General features: G+C 42.3%; 1 protein-coding gene across 1 annotated transcript in view; it reads right to left on the bottom strand.

Annotated features, from left to right (window-relative positions):
* Positions 1–22,654, bottom strand: part of SLC23A2 (solute carrier family 23 member 2) — a 95,968-nt gene that overhangs the window by 17,280 nt on the left and 56,034 nt on the right. The window contains exons 6-10 of the mRNA XM_054997364.1: positions 18,201–18,289; positions 14,329–14,399; positions 12,910–13,091; positions 6,705–6,825; positions 2,411–2,567 (exon numbers count right to left, since the gene is read on the bottom strand). Of these exons, the coding sequence (XP_054853339.1) occupies positions 2,411–2,567; positions 6,705–6,825; positions 12,910–13,091; positions 14,329–14,399; positions 18,201–18,289 (620 nt within the window). The remainder of the gene's footprint in view (positions 1–2,410; positions 2,568–6,704; positions 6,826–12,909; positions 13,092–14,328; positions 14,400–18,200; positions 18,290–22,654) is intronic.

The raw sequence follows: 22,654 nt of genomic DNA on the forward strand, positions 1-22,654 counted from the left end.
GTAAAAACTTTTCACATACCTTGATTTCTATTTGGTAGGTTCACAAGGGATCAGGTAAGATAACCTTGTGGACTGGACTTGCCAGGGCAGGGCAGGGCAGGGCTGAGGATTTTGTCCAATATCTGCACGACAAGATCGCTCAGATTCAGGAGGGTCTGGACTCTGACTGGGTGGGTATAGATGGGGGGACAGAGGCGGGTCTTGTGAATGTCATCTGGGAAGAGTTTGACCCAGTGACTCCAAAGGACATGGACAGGATACTGGGTAGGCTTAGCACTGCTACTTGTTTATTGGACCCGTGTCCCTCCTGGCTGGTGGTGGCCTCCCGGGAGGTCACACGAGGCTGGCTCCAGGGAATTATTAATGCTTCTTTGCGAGAGGGTTTCTTTCCAGCGGCCCTAAAAGAGGCGTTGGTGAGGCCCCTCCTCAAGAAGCCTTCCCTGGATCCGGCTGTATTAGTGAACTATCGTCCAGTCTCCAACCTTTGTTTTGTGGCAAAGGTTGTTGAGAGTGTGGTGGCGCAACAACCTCCCCAGCACCTGGAGGAAGATGTCTATCTGGATCCGTATCAGTCGGGCTTCAGGCCTGGGCACAGTACGGAAACGGCATTGGTCGCATTGGTTGATAATCTCTAAAGGGCTCGGGACAGGGGTTGCTCCTCTGTCCTGGTCCTGTTAGACCTCTCAGCGGCTTTTGACACCATTGACCATGGTATCATGCTGCGGCGGTTGGAGGGGTTGGGAGTGGGGGGCACTGTGTTGCAATGGTTCTCCTCCTTCCTCTCTGACCGCTCGCAGTTTGTGCTGACAGGGGGCAGAGGTCAACCCGGAGGCACCTCACTTGTGGGGTGCCGCAGGGGTCGGTCCTCTTGCCCCTTCTGTTTAACATCTATGTGAAGCCGCTGGGTGAGATCATCCGTGGTTTTGGGGTAAAGTACCATCAGTATGCTGATGATACTCAATTGTACATCTCTACCCTGGATCACCCCAATGATGCCCTTAACGTGATGTCCTGGTGCCTGGAGGCCGTACGGATCTGGATGGGGAGAAGCAGGCTCAGACTCAACCCTTCCAAGACCGAGTGGCTGTGGTTTCCGGCGCCTCGTTATAGGCAGCTGGTTCCATCGCTGACTACTGGGGGTGAGATTTTGGCCCCCACAGAGAGGGCTCGCAACTTGGGTGTCCTCCTGGATGCGCGGCTGTCGTTAGAAGATCATGTGTCAGCCGTGGCCAGGGGGGCTTTTTATCAGGTTCGCCTGGTTCACCAGTTGCGTCCCTTTCTGGATCGGGACGCCTTGCGCACAGTCACTCATGCCCTCGTTTCCTCCCATCTGGACTACTGTAACGCTCTCTACATGGGGCTTCCCTTGAGGACCACCCGGAGGCTACAATTAGGGCAGAATGCGGCCGCGCAGGCGATTATGGGAGCGACACGGCGCGCCCATGTAACACCTCTCCTGCGCGAGCTACACTGGCTTCCGGTGGTCTTCTGGGTGCGCTTCAAGGTGCTGGTTACCATCTTCAGAGCGTTCCATGGCTTAGGGCCTAGGTATTTACGAGACCGCCTGCTGCTACCGATAGCCTCCCACAGGCCGGTACGCTCCCACAGAGAGGGCCTCCTCAGGGTGCCGTCGGTCAAACAATGTCGGCTGGTGACCCCCAGGGGGAGAGCCTTCTCTGTCGGGGCACCTGCCCTCTGGAATGAATTGCCCCCGGAGATACGTATGGTCCCTGACCTACACACCTTTCGCCGTGCCCTTAAGACGTTATTATTCCAACAAGCGGGGCTGGCCTAAATGTGTTTTAACTGAGTTGTCCTGTTCTGAGTTAAATTATCCAATATGTTTATATTTTATATCCTTACTGTTTTATATTTGTATGTTTTATTTTGGCTGTACACCGCCCTGAGTCCTTTGGGAGATGGGCGGTATAAAAATTCAATTAAAGTTAAAGTTATTTGTACCCAATCTTAGGCCATACAGATATTTCTAGGCTACCAGGAACCTTCAATACTCATGAGGAAAACACAGTATCACCGAGAAGGAGGGATTGTGCTCTGGTCCCCCTTGCACTATCAGCTTAATCTACACAATTGGCCAATCCAGCCCAGTACTGTCTACTCTTAACTCTCGTTGCATCCACACATCACTGGACACTGAATTATGGCAATCATTCACAACTACATTGGTTTGTTTACACAAGGAAATCTAGTTATAAATGACTACTATAGGACAATATCCAATGATATATGAAATCAGCTTGGCAGTGGCTCTCTAAGGTTTTAGTTTTTTTAAAAAAACTTTCCCAACAAGTAAAGCTAGAGTAAGCACAACAGTAAAGCAAAATGGTTATGAAAAGACAGCATCTGCTATACTCTCTGTTGGGGTGAAAAGTTCACTAAGCATGCTTACATGGGTAAGGAACCTTGAACCATGGTGCTACCAAGAGCACTCCTTGCCTGGCATCAGTGCGAGCGTAAAATCCATACTTTGTGTTATCAGGAGGAAAGACGTCAGTCACAGTGAAGATGAAGCACAGCAACCATGACACTAGGATAGCAAGGATGATCTGTGGTTCGGGAAAGAAAAGCATAACAAACACAATTGCAAGAAATATTGAACATTCATCATCTCAAGGAACACGTTATCAAGATTTCATCAGAGTTTTCAACTGGAGTGAGAATTTTATCAAATTCTCCCCTCTCCCTAATAAATGGGACAGTTTTTTTTTTAAAAAAGGCTTTCCAATCTAAAAGGGGATATTTTATACAATTTCAAAAGCAGGGAACTTCTCCAAATATGCACTTAAGGGATTGCCATTGATCCTTTTTAATATAAAATCTATGCATTACACATACTGATCAACTCAAAAAGAAAAAAACCTCAATGGATCTCAGGATGCAGGAAATAAAATAAAAGGATTGATTCTTGGAGGAGGCTGCAAACCTCTAAGGTAGCAGGTCCCAGTTAATCCACTTAACAAGTCATCACTGTATCTCACAGCAAGGAATTCCCAAACTTTAAATTATACAATGAGAAAATTTACTACCTTTTTAAAATGATCCCAAGTTTGTGTTTGAACATTAATGCATTTTATAAACCTATACCATAGGCCCCCACAGAAGCCTTTTCTCTAAATCACCTGAAATGCCTTCAGCCATGAGGAGATTGTCTCACGGAAGTGTCAATTTTTGCAGCTCCTTTCAGAAGCTTTTTGTGCTTTACAATATCCTACTGTATTCCAAATACAGATAACATTCTAGCTTTATTTACTGTAAGACAGTGTAGTGTAGTGATTTAGAGTGTCAGACTAGGATCTGGGAATGTATGTGTGAAGTGCTGACAATTCTCAGCCAACTTATGGTAATCCCTCAGGCAAGAGATGGGCAGGCAATTGCTTGCCTCGGTGTAGCAACCCTGAACTTCCCTGGTGGTCTCCCATCCAAGTACTAACCAAGGGCTAACCATGCTTAGCTTCCAAGATCTGACATCAGGCTGGCCTGGACTGCCCAAGGTCTGGAAGACCCAAGTTCAAATCCCTACTTTGCCAAAGAAGCTTTCTAGCAAACTTGGCCCAGTCACACACTATCAGCTGAACTTACTTCATAGGGTTGTGGAGAACATAAAATGGAGAAGGATGAAGTAAACCATTTTGGATCCCCATTGGGAATACAGCTAGGGTGTAAATGAAGTAAATGATTTCTAAAAGGGTTTGATCCTATTCCCCAACAATTATTAACATAAAAATGGATTTTTCACAGCCAACCAGCACAAAGCTCACCAACTTTGTCTCCAATTGTTTGCTAAGACATACACACCCTAAAAAAGATTCAAGTGGCTGAAATTCCTTGTGTTAAAACACAAACAGAAACACAGGCAGGAAGTGGAAGTTACCACTTATTCCCACGGCTCAGCCATACTTTATATTAGAAAATCAATTCCATCCTTTGAATTTGTAAAACAAGCTGAGTGTTCAAAGTCAGACCCACCTCTGGAATTTATAGTTTCCCTAGCAACCTTGGGTCTCTCTCAAATAGTGTCAGGCCCTACACATGAAAGAGGCCACACACTAGACTTAATATTTTGCACTGAGCCTTTAAGAGAAAATTTTATTTCAACATTGGAGGTTCGGCCTCAACCATGGTCAGACCATCATCTGCTGAAGACAAAAGTTAATATGGCCCCAACACCCCACAAAATAGGGGGTCCAATTAAAATGATTCACCCACAAAGGCTCATAGACCCTTCCAGATTCCAAAATGCCTTGGGGGATTTTAGAATTCTAGACACATGCTCCACAGAAGCTACTGTAGAAGCACGGAACACAAAGCTCCGTGAAACTATCGACACCATTGCTCCTTGTCAACCCCTCCAGCCCTCGGGGCGGAAGCCCGCACCATGGTTTACCACGGAGCTGGCTGACCTGAAGAGGGCTGGAGGACGTCTAGAAAGATGCAGAGAAACTGAGAGAACTTGCTACAGAACACATTGGAGGATCTATGAAGTGGAAATGAAAGCAGCAAAGAAACGTTACTTCTTGGCAACCATTGCATCAGCTAGTTCACGACCGTCCCAATTGTTCAGAGTATTCAGACACTTCCTAACCCCTAAATCTGAACCTTTACACACCCAAGAACAGACAATTAGCTGTGAGGCCTTTGCTAAGTTTTTTGCTGATAAAATAGCACAAATATGCTCTAATCTAGATGCTAGCTACAATACAAACGAGATAGAAGAAATGCTTAATACGCCATCTGACCAATATTTGGACTGCCAAGCTGTAAAACCAGGACACCTACATTTCCCATCAAAACTTGAGGTAAGCTGACAAGTGTCCAACCTGTGTAAGGCACCACTTGTAGCTTGGCTCTCAGGGCACCTTCCCCCGGCTGCTCAAACAGGCAGTTATCCGTCCGCTAATTAAAAAGCCATCTCTAGACAAAGCTGATGTGGCCAATTATCATCCAGTCTCTAATCTGCCCTTTCTGGTCAAAGCGACTGACAGAGCAATAGCTGACCAACTCCAGATCTTGGAAAACTAGCGCTCTAGACCCTTTCCAATCTGGATTCAGACTAGGGCATGGGACAGAGACAGCACTAGTAGCATTACTGGATGATCGCCATCTAAATACAGACAAAGGCCACACCTCCTTATTGCTCCTCCTGGATCTGTCTGCAGTCTTTGACCCAGTAGACCATGCCATTCTGTTGAGGCGTTTAGAAACAGATGTGGGCACCAAAGGATGTGCCTTGGACTGGTTTAAACTGTTTCTCATGGAACAGACTCAAAGGGTTGCCAGGGAATTATTTTGTGGGGTCCTGCAGGGCGCAATCTTATCCCCCATGTTATTCAACCTCTACGTAAAACCTTTGGGAGAACTCATTTGCAGCTATGGAGTGGAATGTCATTAATATGCAGATGATACCCAACTCTATATCTCGCTATCCAGGTCTTAGATCGCTTCTTGACAGCCATGGTGAAATGGCTGAAAAATAACAAATTGAAGTTGAACCCAGACAAGACTGAAGTGATGCTTGTTGGGAAGGCAGAGATCTTGAAAGACATTGTACTTCCCACTTTTGATGGAGTTCGTCTGACCCTTGCAAACTCAGTCAAGAGCCTAGGGGTTATACTGGATCGAGCGCTACTACTAGAAAAACAAGTTAAGGCAGCTGCAAAAAACACTTACTACAATCTCACTCTAGCCTGGAAAATGGCTTCTTATCTCGACACGGCTGACCTGGCCACTTGAATCCATGCGATGGTAACATCAAAACTTGACTATTGTAATGCATTATACATTGGTCTCCCATCTAAGTTAACTAGGAGGCTCCAATTGGTGCAAAATGCTGCAGCTCAACTATTATCAGGAGTGAACAGGAGCTTGAACATCACTCCCATCCTACAGTCACTCCATTGGCTACCTATCAGTTACCATGCTCAGTTCAAGGTAATGGTTATTACATACAAAGCCCTTCACAGCCTTGGTCCAGGATAACTACGGGACCGCCTCCCTCCCTATGTCCCTCCATGGCAGCTTCACTCATCTGAACAGGGTCTCTTGCAGGTGCAGGGTCTCTTGCATGGGTGAAATCAACAGCAGCCCATACACGGGCTTTCTCTGTGGTGGCCCCTACCCTATGGAACAGCCTGCCTAAGAAGGTCAGGACAGCCCCCACCCTCCTGGCTTTCCACAAACAATGCAAAACTGAATTATTCAAAAAGGCCTTTTTTCTCAGCTAAGAGCATGGTATTGTAAGGAAAGGGATCCCAGATGTTTCGCTAATGAGTTAGAAACCAGAGATTTCACCATTATGTTGCCTTACATATTATCTGTTGCTTTAAATATGTATTCCTATATCCTACCTGTGCTTTATGTTGTTCAATGTAAGTCCTAGAATTGATTATGTTCTGTTTCAGCAATTCCTCAACCCCATACTGGATCCTTGCTAATACTATATCTTTGTAAACTTATATTCTTTTACCCCATGACATTGTTTATGGAAATGTTCTTGACACTGCATGGAAATGCCTGCCCTTGTCCTTGCCACTAATTGTACTAATCTCACACTATGTAATCCACCATGAATCTCAGTGAGAAAGGCAGAATATAAATAACATAAAAATAAATAAAAATAACACCAATAAAGAAAAGTATAAGAGCACCAGCTAAAGCTAAGTAGGAAAACTCAGTTGATTACTTACAGGAAACATTTTAAAAAGTTGCAACCGATATGCAGTCCACCCTTTCTTGGATTTGTAAATTGGTAAAGGGAATTTGACATTTCGGGCATACTGAGAAAACAACAGTACTAGGAAAATAGTCCTAAGGAGAGAACACAAATTGATTAATCACTAACAAGTATTTGCAACGTCTATACTTAGGTATACTTGAAATTTTAACTGCATATAAACAACTCCAGCCAAATCATTGTAGCACAACAAAAAATAGCCTTAGAACCAAAGAAAACGTCAACCATCTGAATGGAACAGTATTTCACCTTCTGTTTCAAAATGCAGGACATACTCCAAAACCTGGGCATGGTGAGGCCAATCTAGCATATATTATAAGTAAATGTATTACTCAAGAAGAGACAATAGGAGTGCCATCCTAAGCCAGAGCTACACCATTCTCAGCCCAATGAAGTCAACAGCCTTAGAATGGTGTAGCTCTATTTAGGATTGCACTATAGATTTAATGGCTAAAGCTATCATTAACATAAATGAAACAACCACCGTCTCCAACTCTTTTAAAACTTGGATTTGCTTACAGATCAAGGTGAAATTGAAGGGATCCCCTAAATACCAAGGTATATTTGCTTCTGCTGTCACATCAGGCAGGTAAAGAATACCATGGTCAGTACCTGAATAAAAGGGTATGAGCGGGGTGGGCGAAGCCCCATTCTGTCTTTACTAACAGAAATTAAAGTGGATTCTCTCTCTGCACCAGCCTGATATCTAGAATTCCTAGTTTGCTACCCAAGGCAGGGACCTCAATAAGCAAACTTAAGATGAGTTAAGTTTGATAATAAGAAAATTCATTGTTTGAAAAAAATGGGAGAAAAAGAACTGTAATAAAACAGTTCAATAAATAAGCAAGAAATCCTAAATTAACAACTTCTACAAATAAGCCCAGGATTTTAGATCATGTAATCAAATCACTGGAGCACACAAACCAAGCATCTGTGTGCCATTACACACAGACTTTCAATACAGGAACAAGAGGATATCTTTGGCATTCATCGTAAGGACAACTCTAAGAAAAACTAATCCATCAAGAACACAGCCATGATGTCCTAAATAAAATATCCTGAAATTCTAGGAGATTAGGTTATAGCCTCATAGATGAGAAAGCAAAACTCTTTCCTGTCCAAGATCACCTTTAATCCAAAGAAAATAAGTCAGGACTTTTGTTCCCATTCAGTCTTCAAGCATAAAGATTTGTTCACCACAGACATATCGTTTGACGACGTGAACTTTGTGTTCAGTATGAATGAATAAAAGGGGGAAAACGCACACACACCCCTTATTTGCACTAAAAGGGAATCTAGCTCTCTTTCATAAATGTACGGTAGTTTTAATATACGGTTTCTATTTGAGAACATCTGACCTAGTGCTGTGCCAAATTCAGTGTTCAGTTTTCAATATAAAAACTACCATGCTGGACAGGGGTGGCAGTCGGAGAGAGAAGACGAAGCTTGCCAAAATTGTACCGTCTCCTCCTTAATGCCAGTGTGCAGCCATTGTTTCCTCAACTGATTGATGGGTCATAGCCATTATTTTGCTGCTTTACTTGAAAGGGTTTCTTCACAATATTATTACAGCCAATCAAAGATTAAAACTTGGGCATGAGGGCCTCACAGTGCCGGGCATTCCGATGAGATTTGACTTCACAATGTCATGCCTGAGGGCAAACCAATCCCTCACATTGCCCTTGTGGGTAGGTGGTGATGCATCCTCACTGCTAAGGCAAATAGGTTGATACTCCCTGACCCCACTTTAGTCAAAGCTGACACACTGCAACCCTTACATGAAGATGGATGAGCATCTGCCAAAGCAAGTGGACCATGGCAAGGAAGCATTGAATTAATTGTCTTGGTCACTAGAACACATTCTATCTTCTTACTTTAGATGTCAAAATAAACCTGTTTATAACACATGGCGCAGTTCATTTTGCCCTACACCTCATTCTCCTATATGTGTTAACCAGCACCCCATCTCTCTGACTGCAGAAACCAACTCTGCCGCTCAACCCCAGAGCTCTGTGGCAATCTCCCACCCTGCCTCACTACGTCCTCCCTGAGTCCCTGCAAACCTCACCCTTATGCAAAGGCTGCACCTTCTCCTGCCGCTTGCAGATGCAAACAGTACATCCACGCTACCTGAAGTGTCTCAACATTGAGTCAGCTCAACTCAGAGTTCCAACTCTGAGACAGGACGTTGCTTGGCTTTTGCCCACCTGTCAAGCCAAGACAACCTCATCCAGGCAGATGAGAGGTTGGGTGGAAATCTAAGGGTTGTGGGCAAGGCGCATCCTTGACTTCTGCCCTGGGCTGCAGAAACACTAAGACTACCTTTGATGGTGCAGACAGATTTTGCTTGGTGCAAAATGATCAAATGGTACACAGATCTTTGAAACTATAAAAAGTCAGAAATTATGTAGATCTGCTTCTAGTAGTATCAGAACACACAGGTTCCTTGTAAAGTAACTTTTGTGTACAACTGATCTCCTTCAAATGAACACATTTTGTAAAATGTACACATTTATTCTGCTTACTTAGGATATGATAGTATTTTGGTTTTGATTTTTCGACTCTGGGGATGGATTTTAAAGATAAAATGATTTCACTCTTGGACAGAGAATGTGTGCACACCCACTATCTAGTGAGACAACAATGCTTGTCTGAAAAAATATACTGTTGGTCAAATGTTTTTTGGGGGAAACTCTTTTCTTACAGGTTATTTTGCTTTCCTATTAAATACAGCCAGGTGTAAAGCCATTTTATCTACCAGATGCCAAATTGAACAGCAGGCTTGGCCTTGATGCATGTAGGGTGTTCTGTTTAGCTCTTTTCATACCAATGCTCATTTCCAAAATTTGTCCAAAGAGACCCTGATCAAATCAAAGACAAGTTTCACAGTCATCTATTATGCGTATGTAGACAGGAACGCTCTTGTCCCTCTCCCTCACCCCCATTTAATGGCTCAACTTGCCTTAGGCAAGAAATTCTTTCTAGAGAAACAGCTTGCCAGACCTCTCCTGAAGCGGTCCTGGTACGGATGAGCTAAAAGGGTTCCCCCCTCCAAGGATTGGTAGAATCCCAATCAGTGTTGTTCAGCCAAAAAACATCCTCCCCCCTCCCAAATACACACACAACATGGCTTTTCTTGAAAGCAGCATGTCTGAGAAAAGCTTCTCCAAGCACAGGTCTAAGCCAGAAGCAAGGTCCGATCCTCCATGAAGTGTTACCAAATAAAAAGAAGTCGTTTTTTTCCAAAGAATCAGCCTAAGCACAAGACTGGTCAAAAAAGGAGGACAGGGCAACCTGAGCCTTAGATAGTAAAACAAAAACAAAACCCTTTTGACACAGTGTTATTCTGGTTATCATAAACACTTCTAATTCACCCAAACATGCCCCAAATCAAAATTCCTTCCATCAGGGGCCTATCTATATTTTTGGGAACCTGAAGCTTGAACTGTTATGGGGGCCCCTTCACAACCAGCAACAATAGGGCAACATCCAAGTAGGTCCTAAAGACCTTGCTGCCTTTGCAAGGACCTCAAGGCCCAAATGGCAGAGAACGGGTTGGTGGGGTGGGGCCCTTGAAAATGGGCCATACCACCAACAACAAGGTCTAGGTAACCACTGTTATCTTCTTCAAAGGGGTTGTTCCATAGCGGATCACCACAAATTTTAAAAAGTTTAACCACTGCATCTCAAATTTTGTTTAAAATTGCTGTACTGGGTTATCTCACACATCAAATATGAATAAAAATTTCCTAGGCTATGCCTTATAGTTTCCAAATTATGGGGGATGAAAATTAGGGAAACGTTGTATACGTAGGGAAACGTTGTATACATGCATGATGCATCATAGAATCCTTAAACATAAAAGCCGAGCCATGTTCCCAACGACTAACTTTTTATCCTGCCGCAGGCGCACTGAGGGCCCTGCAGTGCACCAGGATAAAAAGCGAGTCAGTGGTGGCAGACCTCTGAGGGGCCACAGAGACAGCAGGGAAGTGAAGCGTGGGGGAGCCCCTCCTGCACGGCCTCCCCTCCGGCTCTGCGGCCCCTCATAGGCCTGCCTGCAGAGGCGGCAGGAAGGCACAGTGCAGGGGAGGCCCCCCCAGGCGGCCTTCCTGCTGCCTCTTCAGCAGCTGTGGGGATGTACTGCACTTCTCCGCCACCTCCACAGCCCCTCAGAGGTCTGCCTGTGGAGCCGGCGGGGAACTGCGGCATGGAGGAGGCCCCCCCCCACAGCCTTCCTGCTGGCAGTGGGGCCTTGGGCCCGCTGCTAGAGTTCTGTTGCTAATCTCTAATAACTGCACAGGTTACCAACATTTGCCTGCAATAATCCAAAGCAGGCCTTGAAACAACAAGATCTGGGCAGGCCTTTCCCCGCCCTTATGGTGCTGTAGCCAGGTTGAACTCCTCAGTAGCATTAACAGATAGAATACTAAGTAAGATGCATTGCAACAGTTCTAAAAGGATTAATAACTATAAAATTACATTTTTCACAATCATATGAATTTCCCATTAAAAGTCTTAATAATTCCAAACCAATATTTAATAACTTCCCAGGAAGTTATTTCACCTTTGTTTTAAAAGATCTCTTATAATTGCACAGGTTACCGACATTTCCCTGCAATAATCCAAAGCAGACCTTGACACAACAAGATCTGTGCAGGCCTTTCCCCACCCTTACAGTGCTGTTGCTTCTTCCTGGGCCAGGCTGAACTGCTAAACTGCTGGGAACAACCAACGCACTTTAGGGGTAGCTGCAACACTGAGCATGCTCCATTCTAAGGCAATATTAAGTATTTCAACCATTGGCTTATGATTCTATCAGTAAAATAGCCTTATTTTAAGAACAAACACTTTTTAAAAACTCCATTAATTTTTGTTGAAAAATTCACTCTTAAAAAAAATTACTTCAGGGGCCCTCTAGCATTAGGGGCCCTGAAGCTTAAGCTTCATTAGTTTCACAGTAGATCTGCCTCTGCCTTCTATTAAACCATGAACTGACTAGTGACAGGGAATGCTTACAAAGATCGGGGGGAGGATTTATGAAATACATCACCATACTTCTGAATCTATGAATATGCCACCATTCTTGTAAGCAAACTGCCATACCAGGCTTTGCATATGTAATCATTCGTCCAGTAAGTACAGTAATGGCAGTACAGCACTGCAACCGTTGCCAGGACTATATGCAGGACCAAGTATTTGAAGTTAGCAGCTGTAGCTAGTTGCTATCATGAGTAGGAGCAAGTACAAATGAACAGAGAGTTCAATGCACCACTGATGCAGTCACAGTCATCTCTGATCCAGTCACAGCCAGCTCTGGAACTAACTCTTGCAAGGCAAAGGATTCCCCAGAGTTACCTCCAATAACAGTGATAATCCTACTAATGTCCTGTGACAAAGTAGCAACTCACTTGTTTTAATTTAGGCAACTGCTACATGCTCAACACAGATTTTTATTCCAAAAGCAGCACAGGATGTGACGATCTGTTCAACTCTATGCTTTATTAATTTTTATCCCACCCTTCCATTGAGGTTAAGGCAGGTTGTCTAGATCCTCTTCCCAGATTAGGCTGAGATACAGTAACAGGCCCAGGGACACCCAGTCAGGTTCACAGCCAAGTAAACAATCTGAATACAGGTCTTTCGTGTTCTCATCTAACCACTACTGGCTCCTTCTGATGGTGCTTGATCAGAGAACAAAACAGGGTCTTCACAATGGTTGCTCCAAGATTAGTTTAACAGAACAAATCTGTTTCATTTGTTCTCTCTCTCTCTCTCTCTCTCTCTCTCTCTCTCTCTCTCTCTCTCTCTCTCTCTCTCAACTTTTAACATGATAATGACGACGACAACAAACTTACACACCTCCCTTCTGGACAGATTAGTGTCCCACTCAGAGCAGTGCACAAAGCCCATGTTGTAAAAGAATAATCCAAGAGGAGCCATAAAGCTCGCCTCCATTTTGGAGTTTCTCCCATTTCAGGCTAACAGCCCTAAAAGGGCAAGAAATTAATGATGGGAGGTGACAGATGCTGGCAGTTTTCTATCAAGTGATAAATGCAGTTGCAAGAAGAACACAGGACATGCAGTCAGCTCCAGTGAAGCAGATTAAAGGCACATACAGCTTGGCTATCAGTCTCTGAAATGCCAAGGATACTTACAGCATGGCTATGCCCCAGTGTTTGCCTGCTCTTTCCCCTGCAGCCTGGAAACCGGACAGCCCAATGAGAGCCACTGTAGGTGTGATGGTCAGGGGCCCAATGTATCTCAGGAGCGCCCCTGGTAGGCCCAAAAACCCAATCACCACTTCTATCAAAGATGACATGATAATAGCACCTTGGATCTGAACACACAGAGAAAAAGAAATAGCTTAATTAGATTTTTTTTAGAAATCATGATGTTTAGATTTCTGAGGGGATTTTCAAGTGGGTCATAAACTGCAATTCAAAAAAATTCAGTGACTAAGCAGAACAATAGCATGTGTCATTCAATGCCGTGCTTAAGCAGCAAGTCTTCCAAGCTAAAGAATATGTGTGACGTTCAGAGTTACATTCCGGGTTCAATAGAAAACGTTACAAACTTGATCCCTCTTACTGCTTAAGCACATTGCTTAGCTTTAAAACCCATCAGGGTCATTAGGCCACTCTGGCAGTTGTGTCTACAGCACATCACACTGTCATACAGGAAGACCTGGGTTCCAAGCTAACCTTTAAAGCTCTCAGATCGAACCGGCAAGGGCTGGCGGCGCCACGGAGGTGATGCTCTTAGCTCCTAGGGGCAGAGTGTATGATGCATTTGGTCACAAGTGCTCCTTAGAAGCTGGCATAGAGCAGCGCAGTGGTCTCAGGAGACTGCCAGCCCCCCCTTGGCTGCAGGCCTCTTGGCAGGATGGAGCTATGGTTTGAAGATGGGGAAGAGAGAGGGGATGTTTTAAGTTTAGGAACAACTGGCAGCCCAAAGCAATGGGATGGGAGAAAAGTTCCATGACACACGTGTGAATTGGGGTCTATGCTATTTTTCCCCCTGTAATGAGACAACTGTTGTGGGTTCTCAAAGACAATTGGCATTTGTTTCTAAAGACTGGACATTAGAGAGGAAGGAGAAACTGAGCAGGTAGGTTAAAATGTTTTGGAAAAGCTAGCTGCTCTTTCCGATTGTACCTGGCTTTCAGAAACAAAAATACATGAAGACTAAATACAGATTATTTTTCTCAAACCAGCTGACTGCGTTGTGAAGCACGAACATCCAGAGATTTGATAGCACCGCATTGTTGAGTTTAACTACTACTGGCCGGTACCAGCTGCATATGTTGCAAGATGCAGAATGCCAAGTCCCCAACATGACAGCATGATCTAACCAACATTGTTGTTCAATTCACTGGGACTCTGAGGCTTTGTAGCCACTCATGAATACATAGAAAAAGGTTTAAAATCTGCACAATGAAACTGCAGAAAAAGCCACATGCACAGGGCAGCAAGGAAAGAGTATGACAGTTTTAGCAATTCTGGAATAGCCGGATGTCTAAATGAGAACTGCTCACTGAAGGGAGGACAGCATAATAAATATACTCCGCAAGTTACCTCTCGTATCCTGGGATACCAGATATGTTCTGTGTGCAGCAGCTCTGTCGTTCCATTTGTAACCATTACAGCTTGGAAAGGTAAAAAGCAAATACTTTTCATTATGGCAACATAAAATTAAACACTCTGAGACTGTCTAAACTCATCTAATAATTGAAAGTCTCTTTCCCTCCCCACCTGCTGATTTCTGCATTAAAAATCACAGAACAGGAAAGAGACTCAATGGCGCCTCAAGTCCCAAAGCATTATTAGAGGGGCCATTCTTCCTAAAGCAACTCTTCTAAAGAAGGAGCGCTTGCAGAACTTCAGCAACAGAGCAAACTAAACACTAAAACAAACCTGCCTTCTGAATACCAGATGCTGGGTACAAAAAAAGAACTCCAGTCATCATCTTCATACCTTGCTTCTAAGCAACTACCTAGAAGCTAGCTGTTGGGAATGGAACGCTGGCACAGGTAATTCTTACATTCACCTTAACTGCTTCTGCAGCTGATTCCATCTGCTTTCCAGCAGTTTTAACCCAGATGCTTGGTTGTCCTGTTCCAAGTAGACAGGGTGAATGTTACTTCCCCTCTTCTTTTGGACATCCTCTCTAATACCATTCTCAGCAGGTTAATCATACAGTCCTCATCATTCCTTGCAATATCTGTAAGGAAACTCACAATTGGCTATTTCCTTGCTAAAGTTTCATTCTTCAAAGACTAACCATGAATGCCAAACATAAAATATAATTTGTGGTTAGTCCTTGAGGCATTCAACTTGCATGGGTAACCCTAATCAGCACAGAAGCTCAACTCTACTGAAGAGCTGCACTGGGATGGTTTCCTTGCACAGATAAGTTGACTTTTGTATCGTCTGTCTCCACATTTGCCACTAATTAATTTGGCTAGCTAGACTACAACAGCAGTCCCCATCTGATTGCCTCATGAAGGTTAGAAATGGTCAGAGGAGACAGAACAACGGTTCTTTTCATAAACAAAAAGTTCTATATTTATAACTGCTTAATCTCCACATATCTAGACATAGTAGCTCTTCCCCAAGACATGCAGGAATGTAATCATGATGTTCTATCAAGTCTGGCTATTTGACCTATTGTATAGCAATTAAAGACACAATAATGTGTACTCAAGTCTGATCTATGCCTAGAAAAATCAGGAGTTTTTCATAAAAAGGAGCAAAAACAGGGTTTGCAACCAAAGAATGCAATTCTAATTATACAGCAAAAATAGAGAAATGTATCTTAACATGCTGGACACTTATTTTTTCATCCTTGTATTATTAACTATTTAAGAAGCAGAGTTTTTACTCCTAGATCATTGTAGAGTGACTGGGACCTATCCTGACCATCTTGTGTCTCCTGACCATACACAGAGTTATAGATTAGTAGCTAGTCAGTCAACTGATTCCCACCCCCCACCCAACATTTAAAATGTCTTGTGTATTAATTGAGACTTTTAAAAGCCACCTTTCTATTCACAGAATGCTCAAGGCAGCTTGCAGATAAATGGACCACCTAACAGCATTTTAAAAATGAAAACAATTAATACTCAAGGCAAACCATTAAAGTTCTTCAAAAGCCTTCTGAAACAAGTTAGTTTGTGAATGGTGCTGGAAGGTCTGTAACAATGACAGCAATCTGACCTCCTGTGGGAGGGAGTTCCATAGCTTAGGGCTTCAGACACAAGTATCTCTTAGAACAACAGACGTGAACGAGACTTCTTGGGAAATGCTCAATTTAAAGGGGGGAGCATTTCCTGTGTAACAAAAAAAGCCAGTTATTAAATAAAGATTACAAGGTTTTTAAAAATATATATATTACAAAATTGTAAAAAAAAAAAAAAAGGATTGAAAACTTTTTCACAAAATGTTTAGCTGCTGTCAGAGAGGAAACCTCTTCTCATATGATGATGCCTGCTATGACGTTGTTGAGCCACTCAGAGCCAGAATGACCCAGTGTGTTAATGCTGGACTTGAGCCATAGCTCTTTAATGAATTTGCTGAATTGGCTTTGGACAAGCCATTTATTATAGCCTCAATTGCCTGCTGTAAAACTGGAGCAACAACTTTGCTCATGGGGCTGTTGTACAGAAAACAAAGGAAGAACATTAACACGCTTTTGCACATAAAAATGACCCACCATCTGTTCAGTAGTATACATACCACTGATTTTACTATCCCTTTTTGATTTCTTGAGAACCTCAGATTGGATGCCAGGAGATCTTCAAACCCACCAATACCAAGACAACGCAAGTCATCAAAGCTTGCTAATTATGCAGTAAAACATTTTGCTACTCTGTACCTTACCAAGCCTTTGCTACATGCAGAAATGAAAAAAAGGAAAACCCAAGCAATCACATGGCCCTTTTCCACTTCAGGTTCATAGAATCATAGAGTTGGAAGGGGCCATACAGACCATCTAGTCCAACCCCCTGCCCAGGTTCTTTAAAGCTATTCCATAATTTCCGTCCCACCTTACTTGTAGGGAAAAACTGTTCTTTTTCTTTTTTTTTCCAGATGGCACCATTTTCCAAAAAAGTCAAGAAAAATCAAAAATGTTTGTGATTCAAGCTCCCAGCAGAATAGCTCTGATTGTAAAAGTGCAGTCAGACTTAAAATTGACTGCAATACAACCCCTCTAAAGCAACAGATTTGTTCCCATCCACTAATCAACCACATGCCATTTTTTCTCCCAGAAGTACTTTGCACTATTTAACCTGTTTACTTTGTTAAATCAATACAGCTAACATGAATGGGTGCCAGAAAAAAAAATCAACATACACAACAGTGTATACTGCCAAAATGATCAGGTTCTTACTGTCTAAACTTGCCCGAATGCATTCAGGCTACTGCAGCTTGCAAGAGACACTAGATGCCTCTATTCTAAGAGCCAAGCTACAAGAGACGAATTACACGAGGAGGAGCACGTGAAGGGAGTCACAATGTTAGCTGGGAAGCTGAGGTTTAAAAGAGATCAGGTTTTGTCAATTTCCCCTCTCTATGGAGCCAGGGAAATCCCTGCTCAGAAGGTTTGTTTGTTTCTTCTTCACCTCTTAGAAGGGGAGGTAAAACTGACAGAGCCTTCAGGAGGCAAAAAGGGAATTAAACTCTCTGAGTAGATTCCCCTGACTTTGTAGAGAGGGGAAATTGACAAAGCCTTCTGATCTCTTTAAAACTCAGCTTCCTGGCTAACATTGTGACTCCCTTTACGCGTTTCTCCTCATGTAATTCGTCTCTTGTAGCTTGGCTCTAAGACGAGTTTTCACAGGTGTAATTGTGCCTTCAAATGACCAAAAAGAATTTAGCCACTGTATGTTAATGAGCATATACACCTCTTGCAGAACAGAAATAACTGGTACCTACAAATTGGTTGTCCAGTTTGCTTTTCTAACAAACAAACAATGCTCAGGAGCAGGGCTGCCCCTTCCCTACCAGGGTCAAGCTTAGGCTGCTCTGGCGGGTTGTGATGAGGCCCAGAGTGGGAGTCTTTCTGGCCCAGAAGTAAGTCCCCAAGAATGTCAAATACTTCTGAAATCCAACTCACCACTAATCCCTAATAAATTGATCAGACTAGCAATGTAATCCAATGCAGAGCTATTCTTGTCTAAATCCATTGATTTCAAAATGGACACGTCATCCATTTCAATTCTAACTTTGAATTAAATACAGGAATTGGTTTACCTGTAAAACAAAACAAAATCTTGTAGCATTTTAAAGATTAACATTTATTATTACATAAGCTTTTGTGGACTAAAAGGCTCTAGTACACCACAGCTTACGCCATAAAGAATCAGTTCACTTTTAAAGTGTCACAAGATACAGCAAAAGAAAAAAAACAACAGATTAACATGATTACCCTTCTGGAATCTGCCTACCTGTGTTATTGCATTTCCACTTGTCCAAGGAGAGAATCGCTCTGGCTGGAGCCAAGAATGCAAAAGCACTGGCTTGAAATAAAGGTAACCTAAGGGAAGCAACAAGAAAACCAATAGCAGATAATTTTTCTGACAATGTTCTAATTTTATATCAATCTTTTTGTGGGCATGAGGAAAAGGATCATACAATGGGGTGGACCCAACCATCTTCCAAGAAGCCTACCTCCAGTTTAAGGACCTTTACTCCAATGGAACAGGCATTTAGACTAGATGAAGACTTCAAAATTGAATAATAAGAAAAGTGAGGTATAACTATTTAATGAACACTTTGCTCAGTGGAGTGGTAGGATAGAGATAAGAGCCATCCCATACTTATTTCACATAAAACATGGTTGCTCTTACCTGTAACTGTTGTTCATCGAGTGTTGTTCTGTGCAAACATGCATGAGAATTGCGCACAAGACACAACGATGAACTATTGAAAATTTGTTTCAGTGCCACAAAACAGAATGGGGAAGGGATTCAAGATCCAGCTAATCTGTGAACTAACTTGATGGACAAGTCATTATTATAATTTCTTTTTGCCCCCTCAATAAAGGGGAACAGTTATGAATAATCCAAGTGTCTAACACAGGTACAAAACTGAACTTTATCCTCGATAAAAACAAAACACTGAGTATATGATTCTATCTCATAGGTGTTTTATCAGCCAGCATGTTGCGCCCCTGGCAAAGTTAGTGGTAAGCTGCTGCTCCTCTCCCTCACGTACGCATTACTCTACCTTTCCAAAAGTCCCCTAATTAAACTGAAGCAATTAAAAACATTCTTGACAAATGAAACTACATCTGAGTATTGAGAAAAAGATTTCCAGACTATTATTGCTTCCATGTATGGGGAAAAAATGTTTCTTTCATTTTTAACTACCACTTAAGCTAAACCATTTAAGATATGAGCTCATTTATTGAAATGATCAAGGCTGATATCCAGAGGCATCCTATAGCATCGTGCACCTGTTTCTACTGCTGCAAATTCTTTTAGGATATGTTAGAAAAAGTAAGCTTAACAATTGTATTTCTTCCTTTTCTAAAAGATTGGATCCAGCAATTCATCAGCAGAAGACTCCTTCTGTAGTGTGATAAGTAACAAAATAAAATCCCTTCAATAAATAACAAAATAAAATCCCTTCAATCCTAGGGGAAAGTTGATTCCAACAGTCATGTGACCTGTGTGGAACAAATGTCACACAGACCAGTGGGCTGCAGAGAGAAGGGGGAGGGAAGTGAAATTGCCCCTGCTGTCTCTTCCTTCAGTTCAGCTTTGCTGACAGAACATAAGAAGAGCTCTGCTGGATCAAACCAGTGGTCCATCTAGTGAAGCATCCTGTCTTACATAGTGGCCATTAAGTTACTCTAGAGGACCAACAACAAGACAGAGGCCAAAGTGTACCCCTGATGTTACCCCATGGCACTGGTATTCAGAGATTTTCTGCCTCTGTATATGAAGGCTCTCTTTAGTCACCATGGCTAGTAGACATTCGCAGACCTATCCTCCAATCTGTCTAATCTTTTTAAAGCTGTCTAGGTCTGTGGTCATCACTGCATCCTCTGGCAGCGAATTCTACATTTTAATCACTTATTGTGAAGGGAATGATTCTGCCCCCTTCCTAGGGCTAGAAGGAACTGCTGAGGGGGAGGGCAAAGCAAAGAAGATCCATTATCCTTGTATAAGTGGATCATTAGATCCACCCAAAGAGTTCAAAATCCTATCTCAGAAATCCTTAACAGCCATAATACTCCAGTCACCACCTGCATAAATCTGCCCATGCAACCCCCCACCTCAATTTGTTTATTTTGTTACTTATCACACTACAGATCTGTATAACTTCACAAATGGAACTGAATAAAATTCAGTGCTGCATACTATCAAGTAAGATTTCATGTAAGGCATTCCAAAATTGGATGCACTATGAATTTTAGAAGAAAAATCTGAAAGAAAAAAAATCAAGTTTAAGCATCGTGGTATTTTCCAGTTTCATGCATTGAGTTGATTAAGAGCAATAATTTAAGTTTATTTGTGCCAACTGAAATACAGATAGTTTACACAGATCTCCCATTCCATTACAGCCTGATATTTTCAGATTCTTGGTGTAACTTTCACCACAGTTCTATAACATAGACTAATTTCAAGTATGCACTGAGGCTTTCCAATCCTTGTGAGTTCTTCTTCTGGATTTTTGAAGACTAGATCAATAAACTGTTAGAATGAGAATGGATACTAGATTGCCAAAACTACTCCAAAAAACTGACTGAATCCAGGATCAAACTGTTTTTGTCCCAGTGGAATTTGATCTCTCAAGCACCTATCCATTTGATTTTGAGAGAAAAAGGAGAAAATAAAGGAGCTTTGTATGAGCATGTTGTTGACACAGGAATTAAGGAAGTAACGATAGGAGAGGTTCTAAAGGGAAGGCCTACATGAATGTTATTTTATCACATTGTGGAGAGGAGACAAACTATTGCAGAAGCAGAGAACCCAGACCAAGAGGAGCCTGATTAGTGAAATGAATATAGTGTATCACTGTCACTGTCTACAACGCTCTCTCAGTAAATACCCCTGGTGGGTGGGTGGGTCCCTTTTTAGACCTCAGTTCTCACAAGCACAATTAGAACAGAAGGAAAGAGAGTTACTGCTCCAGCTTTGGGTTGGTTTCACAGGAATAAAAATAAATTAATGCTTATGTTAACACAAATTTAGTTCACTTGTTTCACTGTTGTAAATGATGAGTAGGAAGTTGTTGGTCTTGATACCATGTAGTCTGAACTGAACAGGACATAAGACTTGTGGACTCATCCTTGATTGCCATGAGAGTATGGCTCACGATGACACCACTATCTATGTTGCTTTTCCCATTAGTTTTCTTCCATATTTGCAACCCTTGTAGAAAGGGTGATGCAGCTCTACCACTGGAAAAATAATTCAAGCAGAGTTTAATCTCTTTGGGGACAGCTTCTGATACAGCAAGTCTACTCAGAATCCTATTCAAGTTTATTTAATGAAGCCTACCTTCCAGGAAAGTGTTCTTAAGATTGAACTATAAATGTACTAACAATGGGCTGGATCCAACCAGCTTTTCCACTGATGAAAAAGGGAGGAGGGGATCCATTTTGATCCTGAAAAAGACTATACTGAGGATCATGGGGTCTACGTGTACAAAAGTCAAGTGTATTGGGAGATGCAATAAGGAGGGGAGTAGGATCCAACGCCATGCATCCACTTGTTCTAAAAGTGACGCTTCTAATGTATATGCATTGCCAAGACCAGGAAAGACCCTCCAGAAGCAGCTGCTTCCATATCCAATACAACTGCAACTACAGTAAATTATGCTGAAGATGTTTATCCTGTCATTATTGCTCCTGAGTTGCGTCACTATCTTTTCCCATAAAAAAATGTATTCTATATGAATAATTTGAATGGCACACTACAGTTACACGGTTAGAGGTATGGCTTATGTGGACCAGCGGGGAGGACTAAAATTGAGAGGAGTTAGAGACAGAACTTATGGATCTCATTAAGGGCTTCCTACCTTCCTCTTCACTGTTTGAGCACTGTTTGGTTTAAATCTAATCCAAGGAGTTCTTATGACTTGGTTCATTTTACATTACAGGGTAATGCAGGGCAATTCATGGGAAGAACATTGGGAAAAAAGATGCCTTAGCAAATTTGCAAGAAGTAACAAGTCCTTTCTCTTTTCCAAGAATTCCAGTTAGCGATTACATTATACCTTGACCTTTGATAAAAGAACACCATTTTTGGCATGTGAAGACAAAGTAAAGGACAAAGCATTTTCATTCAAATATTAGACACACAGAAATAATCAGTTTCTTTCAGAAAGCACATCCTTTGAAGCAAAATATTGAAATGGTGTAGCATAGGGTTGGGGGGCTCTTTAGGAGAATTTTCTTCCAAAAGTCTTCACTGATTTGTTTAAAGTGATCTGCCTGCCTTATCCTATTGAGCAACTATCCTCCATAAACATTTTTATAAAGAAATGCACTGAATAGCTTATTATTTTTGAAGGGAAGACCCCAAGATTCAATATCATTTGGAAGAATGTGAACCATGGAAAAAGATAACAAAAGTTTAATAAAGAGAATTCTATGTTTTGTTTAACTGGTTTCATGTAGGACGAACATAATATGTGTATTCACTACGTCTGACCATTGTACAGTAATGCAAAACCTATTTTGATTTTAAAATCCCTTAACATTTATTCTCAAGTACAGAGCAATACAAACTAAGGAGAAATTTCAATTATTTTTGAGCTAATATTTAACAGACTTGCAGCCAGGCAAAGAAGCAGTTTTGAAACTGGAGCACATCCTATCCATCCCACCCTGACCTCTTTCAGATGGTTAATAGGCCACTAAGAAGCAGGGTCATAAGAATGTTCTGAT

Source organism: Eublepharis macularius, chromosome 14 (assembly GCF_028583425.1).
Source record: "Eublepharis macularius isolate TG4126 chromosome 14, MPM_Emac_v1.0, whole genome shotgun sequence".
NCBI lineage: Eukaryota > Metazoa > Chordata > Lepidosauria > Squamata > Eublepharidae > Eublepharis > Eublepharis macularius.